This window comes from Liolophura sinensis, chromosome 6, assembly GCF_032854445.1.
Source record: "Liolophura sinensis isolate JHLJ2023 chromosome 6, CUHK_Ljap_v2, whole genome shotgun sequence".
NCBI lineage: Eukaryota > Metazoa > Mollusca > Polyplacophora > Chitonida > Chitonidae > Liolophura > Liolophura sinensis.
In genome coordinates this window covers 5383418-5403123 of record NC_088300.1, presented here as the reverse complement: position 1 = coordinate 5403123, position 19706 = coordinate 5383418, and the positions used below count along the sequence as shown (strand labels likewise).

Genomic DNA, 19706 nt, shown 5'->3' with positions numbered 1-19706 from the left:
CACACATGCACACTGACGGACAGGCAGATACACATGCAGACTGACTGATAAGCAGACTCACATGCACGTTCATTGACAGGCAGACACACATGCAGACTGACGGGCAGGCAGACACACATACAGGCTGATCGACAGGCACACATATATGCAGACTGACGTACAAACAGACGTACAAACAAGTAGGCAAACATGCAGACTGACTGACAGTCAGGCACACATGCAGACTGACCGAGAGGCAGACAAACGTGCAGGCTGACCAACAGACAGACAGACCTGAAGGCTGACTGACAGGCAGGCACATATGCAGACTGACATACAGACAGACACACATGCAGACTGACTGACCGTCCGGCACACATGCAGACTGACTGCCAAGCAGACAAACATGCAGACTGACTGACAAGCAGACAAACATGCAGACTGACCAACAGGCAGACACACATACAAGTTGATCGACAGGCACACACACACATGCAGATTGACGTACAGACAGACAGACACACATGCAGACTGACTGACAGGCAAGCAAACATGCAGACTGACTGATAAACAGACAAACATGCAGACTGACTGACAGGCACACACACATGCAGACTGACCGACAGGAAAACAAACATGCAGACAGACTGACAGGCAGACAAACATGCAGACTGACCGACAAGTAGACACACATGCAGACTGACCGACAGGCAGACAAACACGCAGACTGGCCGACTGGCAGACAATCTAGCAGACTGACAGACAGTCAGACAAACATGCAGACTGACAGACAAGCCGACAGCATGCTGACTGACCGACAGGGAGAAAAACCTGCAGACTTATGCATACTGACCGACAGGCACACACACATGCACACTGACTGACAGGCAGAAAAACATGCAGACTGACTGACAGGTAGACAAACATGCAGACTGACTGACAGGGAGACACACACGCAGCCTGACTGACAGGTAGACACACATGTAGACTGACCCACAGGCTGACACACATGTAGATTGACCGACAGATAGACACACATTTAGACTGACCGACAGATAGACATACACACACACACTGGCCGACATGCAGACACACACGCAGGCTGGTCCGCTTGCAGAGCTGCTAATCGCAGTTAATAAACCCAGACACAGACCATTTTATATAAAATAAAAAGTCTCCGACAATTTTTGTCCCGTAAATCACATCACTGCATACTTGAAGCAATAAATGATCGCGCTAGATCTGGACTCCTTTAGATTAGAAACAATATTTTGAACTGCGACGAGCAGATCTTTGAAATACTCTGTATGACATCCTGACTTTCTACCATAGGCTATTCACATAACGGGCAAGAGAAATCGTTTGCGTGATGTCGCAGCTATTATCTACGTTGAGAACTGCAAGGCTTTTACAGTCATAAACAACGTATAGTTTCGAAAGCAGTATGAGTTTAAAACGTTTACTGAATTAAGCACACAGTTACAAAAATATTTAAAGGTTGTACACAAATGTGTAAACCTTTACATAGAATTTTAACAGTCTGGACAACGGTAACATGACAGCATACCCAAAGCAACACCAGTAAAGCATACAACACAAAAAAAAAATATCTCTTCGCGTTTTGTTAAACGCATTATTTAAAACAAACAGAAATTTACAAGTATTAAAATAGAAGAGAAAGCATTCAAATTACGAAAAATCAAAAAACAGACAAGAAATTTCCATTCACCTTGACGAGGAAGACGATTTCAAGTTGAATACAAATTCTTTTTATTCAAGATGCCTCTGTGTTTGGATTATTGGGGAGTTCTTGAATGAATGACTTATAATTTACATCCAGCGGCTTCGAAATCGGCACCCCCGTCACAAACCGCTCGCAATAGGAATTTGACTACTGTGGAACCGGTTTTGGCTTGATGAATCGACCAACGGGTTTATATACGACGTCAGTGTAACCAAAAGCATGCGGTCCTACAACACTAAGAGCTTCCGGTGATGTCATTTCCGGACAACTCGGAAGAACAAGGACTGACACTCGGAGACCGAATCGGATATCTTCGGTTGTGACCGGTTCTCCGCTCTCCGCGTCCACGCAAGTGATCAGGTCCGGGGTACAGGCCAGAATCTGTGGGGACACAATGTCAGGGCACAAAGGATTAACAACTAATCTCATGCATGTGTTCTGTAGGGGTATTACCTACAGTCATTAGACCGTAACAATGGATTTCATCCACAGCAAATGAAATCCATTTCGATGAAACCAAGGTGATATATACTCCTCTTCAAGTTAGTTAAAACAGTGGTTTGTTCGTTTGCAGGGTTAAACCTTTCTTTAAACCAGTTCTACTTTCACTGAGATATCTTGTCAAAGACATGAATACATGACGTCTCAACCACTGACACCGAATCGACCGGATGTATGAATTCTGACCTGACTGAAAATTGAACCCTGCTGTGCCGCGGACACTCTTGATTTGCGAGACGGACGCTCTGACAACTTCCTCTTTTTAAGGTCTTAGGTTTAACCCGACCCAGGATTGACCCTGGATCTACCGCATCCGAAGCTGACGCTCTACCAACTGTGCCATCGGTGCTGGTTTAAAGCGAGTAAGAATATGGTACTGAACAACACGCCGATATCGTCCACACAAGTACAAAGTTTCCTTAAAACCTTACAGACATGATTATTCGTGGTGACTAGTAACACCTACCGTGTTATCATGCTTTGATCTAGCGACAAGGTTTTCATTCTGAAAGTCAATGGCCACTTCCTGTCCTGCGTATTCCCCTAGACCCTCGATGACCATAACCCCACGATTAAATCCGCCTGTCACCTCACGACTTACGTCACAAATCTGAAATGTATTACCGACAGTTTAGATGAAAACATTCCACCATTGTGAGTTCAACAAAGTAATACTAGCGTCGTCATCTCTTTTTTCCAGTTTGACAATCCTATGTCTATAAAAGATGGATGTCTTCGCCCTCCGCATTGCCGTTATGCTTTAGTTTATCTATTAGTAGCTTTTCGAATGTAAACATTTTACCAGCACAAATGTGAATCTTTGTGGTAAGCATACATAGATTTTACCACAGAAACCAGCAACTTTTACAGACGGAATGAACTAACTTTACAACTGTAATATGCAAACTTTACAGTAGCAATTGGGCATGAATATCCTGGTCAGTCTGAAAACTAAACTGCTTTACTGGTACAGATAAGGTTCCTAGCGACAACTTCAGTAACCTATCAAACAGATCTCAGGACAAAATTTATTTCCACCGATCTGACCTTTCCTGTGACGAGGAGTTGGCCGTTCAGTTGGTCGGTGATTGCTGTTATTGGAGAGGTATGGTTAGCCCTGGACTGAAGGACGGCAAGACCGAGGTGCCAAGCCCGGCTAATGGACCCATGAACCACCATCGAGGACAAGTCCGTCGGGTTGAGCACGTTTATGGTTATAGCCGCAGAACAGCTATGAATAAATGGAAAGATACATGTGTTTAGGTGGCATACACTGTTCTAGATACTGCTCGAACTATTACTAAACACTTTCATTAATTTTCAAACAGAAGCACCAGTTCTATCTTTTTCCTAGTGTTTGACGTAGTCGTGGTGCAAAATACAACTCTGGGACAATTAATAAATTTATTCATTGGATTGCAGTTTTACGCTGTACTTGAGAATATTGTACTTATATGAAGGCTGTCAGCAGTGTGGTAGGTGGAAACCGAGAAGAACAATAAAGAGAAAATACTACAGATTCAAAATAACACTTGCGAGAATGCTGTAACAAATATGTATCAGAAATCAATGTATCATTTCCATTCTTAATGTAATTAAAATTAAGAGATAGGAAAATTATAACAACCTGTTTTATCCTGTCAGATATTATACAGAAAGCACTACGCTGGTTCCCACATATATTCTTGGTGTATTGTGCTGCGGGAATTCAAGGTATTATTTATGAGATATTTGAAAAGGTTTTTGTCCCGGGCAAAAACAAAATTCTACTCAATTCCCAATTTTGTCAAACTGACCAGCCCCGAGAAGCAATCTAGAAATGTGTGGAAACTAAACTTTGCACAACATTCTGGGTATATTTAAAAAGATTTCAATCACATCACCCCATATCTACACAGATTCCACGGAAATAGTCTTCCAAGTATTTCGGACTCTCTGCGCGGAGAGCTACAGCCTGTCGGCCCTTATCGTCTGCCAGGCTGGCAGGACACGGTTTGTGTCCATATATGAAGGGGGTGAACATCTGAAATATATCGTAAACAATTTACAGTGTTTGCTCTACTTTACCTTATGATAAACGGTTTCATTTTTATAAAAATTGTTTCATCCGTATTCTTACAATAATATTTTCATAATAAAGCCATACTTGTAATTCCGGGAAAGCTCGACCCATTCCGTCGCAATCCACCACGGGAAGTGACATCTCCGCCCCTAACATCAATGGTTTCACAGAATTAAAACCACCAATCTCAATACACAACAGAGCTGTCACTTTGTTTTCTTCTGAGGACTCGACAGTGAGCGCTGTTATTGACTGGAAGTTGTCACAGCATGTAATGTGGTCAGTGTTGTGAACTTCACAACCATCTGCAATGATATGGCCAGACAAGACATACTCGAAACGGAAAACTTTGACATGAAGATCTAGATCGCTAGAAAACACTGTTTTTATGCATTGTTGTTGTCTTCGACTGGAATGTATACAGGGGCTTTTTTCTGTAGAGAACTCATTAAATTCACTAATCACATCTGGTCAATGTCGTTTTCTTTCCACCAGTCGACGTGCAACATAGATTTTCTGGCTGTCACGTTAAACACACATTCACAATAAACTCGACAACCACTACCCGAAACACAAGAACAAGGTCGGGTAGAGACCAATTAATTTTAGTTCAACACCATACTCAAGAAGAGCAGGCAGTGTGGTGTATAGATGGAGGAAACATTGGTACCAGAGGGAAAACACCGACCTTTCCGTCTTGATGGAAGACTGCACAAACAGCTCTAACAGCAGCGTGGACACTTACTGACACGAAACTCGTAATATGTACGGAGAGCGACGGAATTTTCATGAACTTCATGCGAGACAACCCTGAGAACTATATAGACCCCTTATTGTCAGCGTGGCATCGGGGCTAGGGCTTGCTTTCTTTATGAACCATGCCTCACTATTGTACCAATTCCAGCTGTGCGTGTAATTTATCCTGTCTAGAAAAACACATGCCATACATATTTGGCCTATACAAGCATTTTTATCGTTATTTTCTACATGGATCCCTGTCAGCTGTAGTGCAACCGGAACCTTTCAAGTTAATCAAGTATACGACTTTATCAGTAATAATCTCTTGGCAGAGGTGGAAAAGTGAAAAAACGTAACATAACATGAGTGAACAGACACCCTTTATCAGAATGATGTCTCTGGCTTAGTTCAACAAATGGATTTTCTGTTTATAATTAAGCTACTTTTCTTACGTTCTTGTAAAACTGCGGCCCTATCGCCTTGTATCTTGAGCAGCGTTTCCATGGCGCCCAACGCCATTGGCAGCTCCCGTCCGCTCTCCAGCTTCTCAGTGAGAACTACAGGAGCTCCAATAAACCCCACAAACATGGCTGCTGTGCCAGGGGAAGCTGTGTCCTGGTATCTAGGCATTGAGCGTATCATTGCTTAATTAGCTGATAACTCATTTAAAGGCAAAACCTACAAAACATGGATGTCCACATCGACACACATAGAGCTGAAAACTGTACATAAAAATATCTTCTCTAATTGTTTTTGAAACATTTTCATAAATAGAATTGAATGAATCAAGATATATGAATTCCAAGTCGTCATGGCACATTGATAGTGCTGGCCACAGCATTATCCCTTTTCTTTCGTTCTGTAACACCATCATATGTATTAGAGGACATTATGTAATGCCACAAAAATGTTTGCAGAGCGAGAAAGTGACAAAGTTCCTGGCACGTAATTCACGTCTGACAACATAAACGTGGTCGATAAAGCCCAATTTAAAATTTGAACACATTTAACTATTCGTGAAGGTTTTTAAAAAGTATTTTAAAAACAATTTTATAAGTGTGTCTCATGATGATGACTTCCTTTTTAGTTGTCTCTACCTTTAAAAAATATGTCGAATCATTCAGATTTCAATGTAATTTAAGGCATTTCACCACCTGAGTCACAAGACACATATGTAGACAGAGGTATACTGAAGGGAATAGTCAAAAGGCTCGATCTTTCTCCTCAGAGAAAACCTCATTAAAAGCACGCCAATAAGCTGCGTAAAAATTGACTGATAAGATGACGGTTCATAACAAAATATCTCCAGAAGTAACCAAATTATGCTATCAGGAAGATATTAAATGATTTTATTTATTTGATTGGTTTTTTACGCCGTACTCAAGAATATTTCACGACGGCGGCCAACATTATGCCACGACCATCCGCAGGTTGCCGTCAAACCTTTCCACGTACGGCCAGAGAGGAAGCCAGTATGGACATTAAATGAGACATTAAATACCTTATTAATAAATGCCTTGATGGTGAAACCTAAATTCATGCACAGTTCTACCTTTCTACTGATATCACTCTCACTGTCTTCCCTTCTCGCAGTTTTCGTTTGGCCACGAGGTTTCCAAGATGAGGATTACCACCACCCCCGCATCCTAAAATACCAGCGCCCACAGCTATGCAGTCCATATCAAACTCTGAGAGGATCCATTCCCCGGTAGAGGGGTTCACATTAGGTTTGTACTTGTTGGGATCAACCAAAAACGGTATAATGCCACCCAGAGGGTCCAAACTCTGTCCAGTTGTTGTTGTGTTCTGCATTTGCTGGTCTGAAACAGGTATGGGTATCGTCATTAAATAAAATATATTATCTTAGTATTATTAAATGTGATAACAAGGTTTAGACAAATTGAAACACTGAATAAAAGTAAATGAATACTGCTACAACGCATAAGATAAAACTTGAATATAAAAAACAATTTACCCAATTCCAAAGAGGCAGACAACTCTTCTTCGGATAATTTCAAAGTGCCGACTTCCACGGCTTTGTGCTGAGAGTCACGCTGAGAAAGATCTCCTACAACTTTAACCCTTATGCGACACGCATTACCAGGGATGTAAGCCAGGGTGACATCCAAGACTTCGACTAGCTGAACATTGAAGAAAAGAAAGATGGAAAAGAGAACAGTATATTGTCCGGTTATTAAAAAGCGTTCCTAAATTCTGAAAGCTTACAAGATAAAACTCATTAAATGAAAATGACTTTACAGCTATACATTTGAATATCTTTGAAAATATCTTTGCAGAAATGTCTCTGCAAAAACATGGGCGTAACCGCTCACTTTTGAACATTTATACAATTAAGGATGTTTATAAAACATGGCTGAAATTGTGTTGAAATGTAAAAATTAATTGAGAAATTCACATCTGATAAGAATTCACACATTAGATCACATTAAAATTAGTTTAACATTATGGTATATAGACCTAACTACCATAATGAACAAAGGTGTGCTTTTTGGTTTGGTGCTTGCAAGCATTTTTTTTCTGAAAGGTACTAATAGTTGGTGGGCATGGAATGGCATTTTTTTTTTAAAAAAAAAACTATAATCGTGGTCATTTCTCTGAGAGCAATGAAGAGTGTGACTTACCTGTAGTGTAGACGGATCAGCTCCTAAGGCTTCCATCTCTGTCTTGGCCTTTTCTGTTGCTTGTTTCTTGGCAAGGCTCTTTGCTTCAGCGAACAGAGTCGTTTTTGTTCGCTCCACCGCCGCTGTCCGCCGATGTTCGGGATCTTCCGGTGACACGCTCTTTTCTGCCGCAGACACCGCTTTTGCAAATCGGTCTTCTCCGATTAGATTGGTCAAGCTAACCACATAATCCACGGTGCTGGACACCTGGCATATTGCAGCTCCTATCGCATTTGCTACCTTAAAATGAAAGATACATACAATAGTGCTCAGTCAGTGCAATACCGGCACTGTGTGTTCATTTTTGCCGTCGCTTTGCTTAGTTAAGAAAATCATATTCTTTCAAACCAGTTGATACATTGCGTAGGAATCGTTGGTCGAGTGTAAGGTTATATCATAAAGAAGCGATCTGTTGTCTTGGCAATGGCTTCGGCGTAAACTTACAACTAATTTAAACTATAAAGCTCATAATCAGAAAACAACAGAGGCAGAGATTTACCGCAATAGAGAATAACAACCTGAAATAATTCGACCACGTGGTGTTTAAGGATTTGGGCCAAGTGGTGCCGGACTCGCAGTATTTAAGGATTATTTAAATGACATGGTGTTTCAGAATCATTCTGTGGTGAATGATGATTTATTAGGTAAATGGTTGTTGAGGATTATTTAAATGACGTGGTGTTTCAGAATCATTCTGTGGTGAATGATGATTTATTAGGTAAATGGTTGTTGAGGATTATTTAAATGACATGGTGTTTCAGAATCATTCTGTGGTGAATGATGATTTATTAGGTAAATGGTTGTTGAGGATTATTTAAATGACGTGGTGTTTCAGAATCATTGTGTGGTGAAGTCATCAGGTGGTTGAGGATTAGTTTGAGGCCATGGCAGATGAGAATTGCTGAAGTCATCAGGCGATTGAGGATTAGTTTGAGGCCGTGGTAGATGAGAATTGCTGAAGTCATCAGGCCATTGAGGATTAGTTTGAGGCCATGGCAGATGAGAATTGCTGAAGTCATCAGGCGATTGAGGATTAGTTTGAAGCCGTGGCAGATGAGAATTGCTGATATCAACATGTGATTGAGGATTAGTTTGAGGCCATGGTAGATGAGAATTGCTGAAGTCAGATTGTGATTGAGGATTGGTTTGAGGCCATGGTAGATGAGAATTGTTGAAGTCAGATTGTGATTGAGGATTAGTTTGAGGCCATGGTAGATGAGAAATGCTGAAGTCAGATTGTGATTGAGGATTAGTTTGAGGCCATGGTAGATGAGAATTGCTGAAGTCAAAACGTGATTGAGGATTAGTTCGAGTCCTTGGTAGATGAGAATTGCTGATATCAACATGTGATTGAGGATTAGTTTGAGGCCATGGTAGATGAGAATTGCTGTAGTCAACACGTGACTGAGGATTAGTTTGAGGCCATGGTAGATGAGAATTGCTGAAGTCAACACGTGACTGAGGATTAGTTTGAGGCCATGGTAGATGAGAATTGCTGAAGTCAAAACGTGGTTGAGGATTAGTTTGAGGCCATGGTAGATGAGAATTGTTGAAGTCAGATTGTGATTGAGGATTAGTTTGAGGCCATGGTAGATGAGAAATGCTGAAGTCAGATTGTGATTGAGGATTAGTTTGAGGCCATGGTAGATGAGAATTGCTGAAGTCAAAACGTGATTGAGGATTAGTTCGAGTCCTTGGTAGATGAGAATTGCTGATATCAACATGTGATTGAGGATTAGTTTGAGGCCATGGCAGTTCCTTGACCCTATTGTGATTAAGGGTTTCATTAATCTTGTGGTTGGGTCATATAGAGGTAAATGATAAATGCTCTCGTATGTACCTTCGAAATAAGCCCCTTGGTATACCCATCTGTATGCCATTTAGAAAGGACCATCAATATCGAATTTTTCCAAATTATTATTATACAGACAAGACATCCAGACTACTAAGGACATGCAATACTATCGTAGATCCATGAACCCACCTGGAAATGGGGTGGTTTGATGAGTCTCTTAACTCCGCGCAGAGATGACGAGTTGTCGACAAGAATGCTCCCCACCACCAACTAGGATCACTGCTGTGTCATCTTTGGAAATCTGTTATTGCAACAACAAAAATCGTCACTTTGGTTAACCGACAAATTGTTTATTGTTAATCATCGGATGATTTCTTTTATTCGTGAACTACCTAAGTGAATAATTGAGAACAATCTTATAATGCTAAATGTTATCGTTTATTTTCTAATGAATTATTTCATCTGTGAACACATTTCAAGCTTTGCATAACTAATTATGTAAGAACGATACTGCAACGGTTTGTTTGTTTCATTCGTGAACGCATATCACGCTTTGCATAACTGAATATTTAAGAACGAACCTGTAACAGTCTTGTTAACAGGTTGTTCATCGTTTGTTTTCTGATGAATTCTTTCATCTTTGACACGTACCAAGTTTCGCTTAACTGAATAGTTGACAACGATGTTTTAAGGATCTGGTTGTTTATCGTTCATTCTCTCATGAATTGTTTCACTCTTTAACAAATAGCATGCTTTGCGTATTTTAATATTTGAGAGTGATCTTGCATAACAGCCTGATTGTTTCATTCGTCAACCAATATAAAGGTTTGCTTAACTCAACATTTGAGATCGGTCATGTAACTGGTGATTCATCGTTCAGTATTTCATTCGTGAACCTATATCACTCTATGCTCAACAGAATAATTGTTGTCACCCATATCACTCTTTGCTTAACAGAATAATTGTTATCACCCATATCACTCTTTGCTTAACAGAATAATTGTTGTCACCCAATCACTCTTTGCTTAACAGAATAATTGTTATCACCCATATCACTCTTTGCTTAACAGAATAACTTGTTGTCACCCATATCACTCTTTGCTTAACAGAATAATTGTTATCACCCATATCACTCTTTGCTTTAACAGAATAATTGTTGTCACCCATATCACTCTTTGCTTAACAGAATAATTGTTATCACCCATATCACTCTTTGCTTAACAGAATAATTGGAAACAATCTTCAAACGGCCTGGTTGTTTATAGTTTTTATTCCCTGATGAATTCTTTCACTCGTGAACCCATACCACGCCATTGTGACTAAATAATTGAGTATGATCTTGAGATGAAAAAATGATGTGATATATCAACCAAAAGCGTCTTAGATACAGTGGACATTAGCACTCGTTGGACAAATCAAGAAGGGTTAAAACTGTCGATAAAGGGTATTAATCAAGACATGAACATGAGGCACAGTACTCCAATCTTGCCGAAGATGGCAAGCTTATCCAGTATCCAGGCAACTGCAGGATCTCGGCTCCTTCAAATGAACAAGTATGTCCGCGCCCCGAAAATGCCAAACTATGATTTACAGAGCTGGTTAAAAATGGCCAGGGTGTTTGCTGTCCAAATAAACAGCGAAAAAACAAGTGGAAATGTAACAGATCCCACTTTCGTCGTTCGTTCTCGGCTCCGTGTGGTTAAAGGCAGCTTTGGACAGGTAACCTCTCTGGTTTTCTTTTCTCGTCTAGTTTATATGCTAAAGGCGACTGTAATCAGATCTGTTATGGCAACTATCTGCACATTTATCTCTTGTATTTATTGTACCGTGATGAAAATAGCCTTTTCCTGTATATTTTAACTAATTAAATGCAACAAAATAAATGTTATTTCTGTCATGGTAGTCTTTATTGACTACCTTCAATCTGAATGATATCGTAAACTGTGCATTACCTTATATCCTATATGAAGTAGCTTGTTGTTAAGTAGACGATATCCGAGTAGCTTTCGCAAGAATTTCTTCCAAAGGTGAAAATAAACGAAGTAAAACTCGGTGTCATATGAATGGCATCTAGCTGTATCAAAAAATCCTTTTAATAAAAAACGTTTCCAATGTTTTTATTTTCTATGACGCTGACTTCATTTTTATCTTCTTTACGTTTAAAGGACCGCCCAAGGACATTTTCTTTTCTTATTTTGTACAGGATTACCATGAGGACTCTGGATGAATACGGATTCAGTGGCATGGGGGTGGTTAATCGGTCCTACTTTGTTGGAATGGAGAAGGGAGTCGGTTACCGGATGTACTTCACCTATTACTCCCAATTCGGCCGAAATGACAGCATATTATCGGACACCGAAGCTGCCATCATAACTCTCCTCTTCTTGATCGCAGTGTTCGGTAACTCTATCATTCTCGTGGAGGTAATTAGGAAGTGTCCCAGCAAGACTACTGAATATTTCATCGGTAACCTGGCCTTCTCTGACAATCTGTTTGTGCTGACAGCCCCCTTTATTGCCGTCACCCGGATCACACGTACCTGGGACTTTGGCTATTTTGTGTGTCACGGCGTTATGTATGTGCTGTTTGCATGTGGCGGGGTTTCCATATGGACAATGGCCATCATCAGTATAGACAGGTATCTAAGGATTGTGAAGAACCGCGTGCGGCCTTTTAGCCCCCGCGCTGTTAAACTCGTCATAGCAGTTACCTGGTTTATTTGTCTTCTGACTTTTCTACCTATTGCAATATTTTTCCAACTGAGAACTTTCAGATTTGGTCACTCTAATGTTACAATATGCACTCTTGTGTGGCCCAAAGAGCGTGTGCGCATCTCTGCAATATTCGTGCCTTATGTGCTAATGGCAGGCTTCATCATTCCCCTGATACTAATGTGCTTTAACTACTTTTGCATTTTTCGAAAATTCTGGAAATCTCGTAAAGCTGTGCGTCCATCTCAGCTCCGCAGTATTTCTGGCCGATGGGCAGTCCAAAGACGACCCGGAAACACGCTTAACCTAGTGCGGACGCGCAAACGACAAGAGCGTGACTTCCGCGTAGTGAGAATGTTGCTGTTATTGGTCGGTTTGTTTGTGGTAATGTGGTCACCGGTGTTCGTCTGCCTTACTGGGGTTCAGTTGGATGGCTTGAGCAATCACATGACAATGCATTCGGAGTATATTGTGGCCGCGACCAGTATCGCCTACATGAACTGTTGCATTAATCCTGTAATTTACGGTTTAATTAACAGAACGTTGGTGGCTGGTATGTGGAAATATTTGCGATGTTTGTCACTTAGGACACAGAGAGGCCACAACGAGAGTGTGAACTCGATCAGTGGCGGACCCGCCAGAAACAATGACATATGAACAGATGGATATCTGCACGAATCCATGCACAACAGAGCGAAATGGAAATACGTGCGATGTGCAAAATCCACGACTTTTGTGCCTTGGTCGTGCAACTCAAATGTCTACATGAACAAATAGTTAATTATAGGGTATTGATTGAACTCGTGACAGAATGGTTCATGTGATTAGCATTTTGTGCATTTTACTCAAGAATATTTCAATAATAGTAATAAAGCTGGTAAGATGTGAGAGAAAAGTAATCAGTTTTCAATGATACAGGAAAGACGCAAGAATATCCACATCAAATTTGAAGACTCTCTGCACCCATGTTTTCGATGAGTACATAAAAATGAACTCTTTTCTTCAGTCCAAGTGCAAGGCTCTACTTAGATTGGATGAGACCACGGGTTCGAATCTTTATTCCGCTGATTTGCGGGCAACTTAAAGCACGTCTTTCAGATATCTGGCAATAGGCGATGTTTTTGCTGGGCTATGGCCAGTTTTCCCACTCATAAACCAGTGGAACGTACAATAAGACTGAAGTATTCATTTTCTGACTACTATTATTGCCAAAGCATTCAGTCCATTGAGAATTCATAAAAAATGCCAATAACATTAAAGTACTGCGTCTTAGGTATGCAGAAATGTCTATCCTTAATTCCATAACCATATGAATATTATAGAAAAAGACTTCTAAAAATGTAAGTAGGCATCACTAAATAGACCACTTAAAGCTATGCATCAATATACTCATACATATTTTTTTTTATTATTATTATTTTTTTTCTTGATTTTTGTGAAAAGAATCAAAGGCGCTCAAACATTTGAATTCTAAGATGGACTTTATGGACCATATTATTAGAGGTAAGGAACTCTGACGTCAGAGGAAGTTTGTCTAACTCTAATCACAACACTTAATGTTGGAATAACTCTTTTTATCCTTGAGTAAAAGATTAGTAAAATTATGTTCCCAAAATATCCTTACTTCTGGTGAACGTGGGGGGAAAAAAAGGGATGTGACGTCATGTCTAGTGTCTTCGGCATGATACATTACTGGGGGCAGCACTTTGCCGGCATGGACTCGCCCAAACAAAGTATCGGTACATACACCACCTAATGACTCCTTTTCGCCATATGACCGAAAACTAATTACGGCATTAAACCCCAAACTTACTACATGCAAAAACATACCACGTGATCAGAAGCAATAGGGCTCCTAACTGGTTCACTGCAACTGTCAGGCCCTTTAACAATGATGTCGCGGGTTCAAATCCAACACTCGCTGGTTATTCATAAATATTCATAAATAAAAAGCAACATCTGAAAACTGCTACCAACCTTTATTTGATCAATGCAGTCTTCTAACATGACTTGTATCTTGTCTACTGTTGCTCGCGCGGCCTCCACGCTAACACATTGCTGTACTTTGCTCTTGTCGCCTATCTCCACCATACCCATGAGTACAGCTGCATCTGTCGCAGTTAATGTTTTCCCCCCAAAGGCGAGGCCGTCTGTCAACAGTCGATACCCAGTGCTCCTGGGACCTACAGTGACCTTCTGAACAAACGAAAAGAGAATCGTCTCTTTGTAAACAATGAACAACTTCAAATGACTTGAACGAACCATTCAGGTTATTTGGTCAGCGCATGATGGAAAAGTGAAATAAAATTGTTGTTTGTTTTTGTTTTGTTTTGTAATTCATTTACATTCGGGACAAACTGTCGTTGCATTTTTGCATAAATACCGTTACATAAGTTACCTGTAGATTGTCCGATATGCTCACAAACGAACCACCGCCCAGACCAATACTAAATACATCGGGCATTCGGAAATTTGTGCGGACGCCGCCCACCTGCATGTTAGAGATATATATTTGGCTGTTACAGGAATACGAATACAATCACTTGTTATGGATATATGTTCACCTATTACAGATCAACGTTCGTCTGTTACAGATCCATATCCACCTGTTACGGATTTATGGTCACCTGTAACAAATCTACGTCCACCTATTACAGATCTATGTTCACCTATTACAGATCTATGTTCACCTGTTACAAATCAATGTTCGATTGTTACAGATTAATGTTTACCTGTTACAGATCTATGTTCACCTGTTACAAATCAATGTTCGCCTGTTACAGATTAATGTTTGCCTGTTACAGATCTATGTTCACCTATTACAAATCAATGTTCGCCTGTTACAGATTAATGTTTAGCTGTTATAGATCTATATTCACCTGTAACAAATCAATGTTCGTCTGCTACAGAGTAATGTTTACCTGTTACAGACCTAAGTTCGCGCGTATCAGATTAATGTTTACCTGTTATATATTTATGTTCACCTGTTACAGATCCGCATACACCTATTATAGATGCACATTTTTATTCAGCCAACCTTGATGGTACCAGAATCATTCGCAGCAATTTAGATATTTTATTCAGGTATGCGTGTATATTCTATATTTTTCGTTCAAAACAGTTGGATGGGTTTTAACATGTCCAAATCCTTGCCCTATACACTGTCTAGATCTTTATTATCGCATGTTAACATTATGATAAAGTGTAAACATATATACAGTAACCCTGAATTCTGCGATGTGTGTTACACTCAAAAATGCAATCTATTAATATCAAAAGAAGGTCTGTTGTTTGGGTGCTAAAATGTATTCTGCTATTCCAGCAGATTGTTCTGTAAATGCACCAATAATGTTCTATTAATTCAACATAAAGATTTTGTTACACTAACAGGATATTGTGTTGAATGTGACAGAATAGTATGTTATTACAACAGAATACATTCTAGCATCACTCAGGTAACTTTCCGTCAGCATATTAATTTTTTAAGTGTATAATACATAACCACATGTCTCTGACCACGTTATGCACATACCTTAAAACAGATCAATCACATCTTACCCTTTTGACATTGCAACATAAAAGGAATCTGTGGTTTAACTAACAGATGGGACAATAAACTATGAAATGCACCTTGATTTGACTGGAAGCCTCACGCGGGAAACCGTTTTGTAGCGCACCTACGTCAGTTGTGGTTCCGCCGATGTCCACCACGATACAGTCCGCTTCATCTGAACAAATACATACCCAGAACTGTTTCTATGTGACAATCAAGAACGAGACTGGCGTAGTATTTTACTGTACCGCTGGCAATCAGTCTTGTAAGAAAGTTAAATATTACCGTGACAGTTGAATTACAACGTTCGACATTTATTAGAAGATTTAATTATATTCCACGAGCCATCCCTTATGAACCATGCCAAATCTGGGGAAAGGATTTTTCAAGTTGCATTTTATCAAGTTTAAAGACGTAAAAGGAAAAAAAAGAGAAAACAAGTCTGCCTCAGATTGATGAGAGATATGACAGTGACAGAGAGGGAATGTTGAGGTGTTACTCCAAGGCAATGCTGCATAGTAAAACAAATTCACTGAAATAATTATAAATGCATGGTTTCTGAATTATTTCTACGTTTTTTATTTATTAATTATTTTCATATTTTCTAACTTGTTTTGTACCGTATTAAAATCTTGATGGAATTGTTATGAGATAATTTTATTAATTTAAACAACTCCCACCAATTCTACCGCAAACAAAACAAACCAACCAAAATACAGCTAAAGCTAAAAACTTCCCGCAGAGCTCTATTGTGCGTTTAGCTAATTTAGGTATTAAACGCACAAAGAACAGGTGCTGTATTTACCTGATAAGAAAGCCGCTCCTCGCATACTATTTGTAGGCCCCGAAGCAAAAGTCGTGACTGGATAGCGGATAGCCTCTGTTGAACTACATAAAAACATTTAGGTAGGAAGTAAACCTTTTCTAACTTGTGCATATTCTGTTATTTTGAGTCTTTCAATAAAATTATCCTAGATATATTGTTTAAGAGAAGACAGTGTGGCTTTAATTGACAATGTAAACCTACCTGGTGATGGTACCATCATTCTGCGTGAGGTAGAACGGGCATGTGACACCGAGGTCTGTCAATGCCTCCTGGAAACCATGGATTGTCTGCTGACACAATGGCTTCAAACACTCATTCAAAATGGCAGCGTTTTCCCGCTCAAGTAATCCAATGTACCCGACTTCGTGCGATAAAGTAAAACTGATATCAGGAAATGCTGACTTCAGCAGTTCACCAACCTGAATAAATAATAAATACTACAGCCAAACGGCTCAAACCATGTGAAACCAAGAAGGGCGTTCTCGTTGTTCTTGTGTTACCAATGTTCGTTGTTTTTGGGTTTCAGAAGAATAATGCATTACCTACCTTCCGAAAGTGAGAAGAAGAGTTTTGCGACATGTCACTAGATAGGTAGACTCTAATATTAATCACGTATTGACATTTTTAACTATGTTTTTTTTATCAAACTTTATTGAGACAAAAAAATGCCCCTTCCTCCTTAAAGTCTGTCCACATAATATAAAATACATATCCAACACCTTCACTTCCTGACCGTTGTTGACAGGCGAAAACACTCCACAGATAACGAAGTTGTTGACGCCTTTCTTGCGGCTGTCTTCCGCACTTGTCCTGATTTCTTCTTCTGCGATGGAACTGATCTCCTGGCCGTCAAACTGGTAGCCCCCGTTTATCATATACACCTCTCCACGAATAACCTACATCATCATAAAATCGCTTATCTAAATCAGCTACTTCAATATACAAGTTTTGTGTATTGGGACATGCACAAAATTGATAGCTTGACTGATTTTAATCCATGTATAAGACTTAAGGTTTTATGGCGGGGGGTGGGGGCGGTGGGGGGGGGATATATTGAACAGATGAACACGATAACACAAAAAAAGCTAAAGTAATTAAAACCCTAGATGGAGTCATAAATCGTGCAACAAATTCTGTAAAGTCACAAATGCCATGTCGCATAATCTCTGTCAAGGAATACATCAAGTCAATGGCTTCGGAACCACGGGCAGAAGTCTGGGCACCCCCATTTTTCAGCTGGTAGGACCCAGATATTTTCCTGAGAGAAATTGATCCGGCAGGAGGCCTATATCATGTAACGCTCTAAAGTTTCATTTCATCCCATTTGTTGTACTAAAATGAACAATATAGACGATAAAAATCAGTACTTCATGGGGTGTTTTGTTGTTCACCGAGCTGTTTGAACTTCTCATTAATAACATCTATGTGAAATTCGCCCCCTACCCCCTTCTATTGGCAGACGTATACCTGTTCACTTTAGAAATACAATTATATATAAAAACTATTTAGGGATGATCCTCGCATTCCCTAAACGGTATACTGTGATAAAGAATGGATACATAGCAAAGGGTATGAAAAATATTTAGCCACCTTTGCTGGATTTAAAGAAAACCACTAACTCTCCAGGTGGTGCATTATTGTTATCTGGACTTTTCACTAATCATATCAAATAAATCGGTCGTCTCCTACCTAGGCGCATTACATAGCGTTTTGTTCTTACAAATTCAGTGGTAGTTCTATATGCTGAATTAAGGCATGATATTTAAACTGAAGCCCAAATTTGATTCTAAAATTTGACAGCTGGCGCGTTAACAGTGCGAATAATACATACAATTTTCTCAAACTCTGAAAATAATTATGAAAGGATGGTTATTATTATGAAAAGTTGTATTGCTTTTTTGGTGGAGCACACAACATGATGCACATGCAGTCTCGTACTGACCTCGGCAAGATCCCGCGGGAAGTCCATATAAGGTGGAATTCCAGTAGAGGCTGTTCCACACAGCCGAATGACAGAGACTTTGGCCAAATTCTGACGCTGCACTACCGCGTTGACAAAATGTGTAGTTCCGATGTTAATTTGAACTATTCGTACAGATGGATCTACAACAAAAATGGCAAACAGCTGTTTTAGATACCCCACGTGGCAAAATAGGCTTCAGAAATTTGATGCGTAAATACAATGTACCGGTAGCATACAAACCGGCTTTTAGCTGTTGTGTTCTTTGTTGTTTCGTGTGACGCGTTGAAGTCTTCGACTTTCAAAGATTTGTTCTACAGCGCAATTATCAATCAACCCTGTTCCCATTTTTTTAAAAGAGGAACTTTGAATCCGACAAACAGTTGTGGAATGCTTCCTATTTTCTTATAAGTTAAGGACAGTTACACTGGTGGGATCTGCACAATAAACAGCTACCTCTGATTTCTTGAGGGAGGCCTGTCATGCATTGCTAGCCATTTAGGTCGCTAGTGCGAAACCGGAGCGGTATCAGTACTAGAACCTGTTTTCAGTACTAGAACCTGTGCCACACCCATAAGTGTAAAACCTATTGTTGTAACTGTACGTGTTATCGTAATGCAAGCATGCCAACATGGAGCAAGAACATTTCATCACATCGTGTTAAAAGAAGCGGTGAACCGTTAGTGTTACAGTCTTAAAGACACGTAAATGTGGGCTGGCGTATATATCAGATACAGAGTTTTTATTGCCGCTCGTCACCTGTCTTTTTCACCCTAGCAAGCACGGTTCGTATCGCCTGCTTCACCCCACAGATCACATCTCGGCTTGTAGGTTTCTTGGCGGTACACAGCACCTCTTTTCCCCTCAGAAGGACGGCGTCGGTATTCGTCCCTCCCACATCTACACCTATACAGCCCAACATGGTGTAAGTCTCCTGTCTCTATGTCGCCGTGTTATGTCGACACTCGTAAGATATCTAGATATATACCATTACTCAGATATAGCAGGTTTATACCTCTTCCTGTTTAGTTTCATAACGTATATTTAAGGCGAGAGCAACGCGTGAAAGCACACGTGACTACCCTGGAATATGCGAACTTTGGGCTGGCTTATGATACTCCATGCGGCCTGCAAGCCTCACGTTTCACACATATTT

The 19706-nt window shown here is 40.1% G+C and overlaps 2 protein-coding genes across 2 annotated transcripts; one reads left to right on the top strand and one right to left on the bottom strand.

The window, feature by feature from the left end:
- Nucleotides 1–1584: 1584 nt before the first annotated feature.
- Nucleotides 1585–19579, bottom strand: LOC135467341 (uncharacterized). Its single transcript, XM_064745110.1, is given in 19 exon segments — nt 1585–2104; nt 2691–2834; nt 3272–3455; nt 4108–4247; nt 4371–4591; nt 5477–5646; nt 6577–6844; nt 7000–7165; nt 7667–7945; nt 9690–9761; nt 9763–9801; nt 14189–14407; nt 14610–14702; nt 15842–15939; nt 16570–16652; nt 16792–17009; nt 17310–17486; nt 18533–18693; nt 19310–19579. Coding segments are annotated over 19 exon segments (3129 nt in total). The 5' UTR covers nt 19473–19579; the 3' UTR covers nt 1585–1870.
- LOC135469261 (free fatty acid receptor 4-like) lies at nt 11711–12868 on the top strand. Its single transcript, XM_064747863.1, has one exon. It carries the CDS (start codon nt 11711–11713, stop codon nt 12866–12868), a length of 1158 nt encoding a protein of 385 aa, XP_064603933.1.
- Nucleotides 19580–19706: the final 127 nt, after the last annotated feature.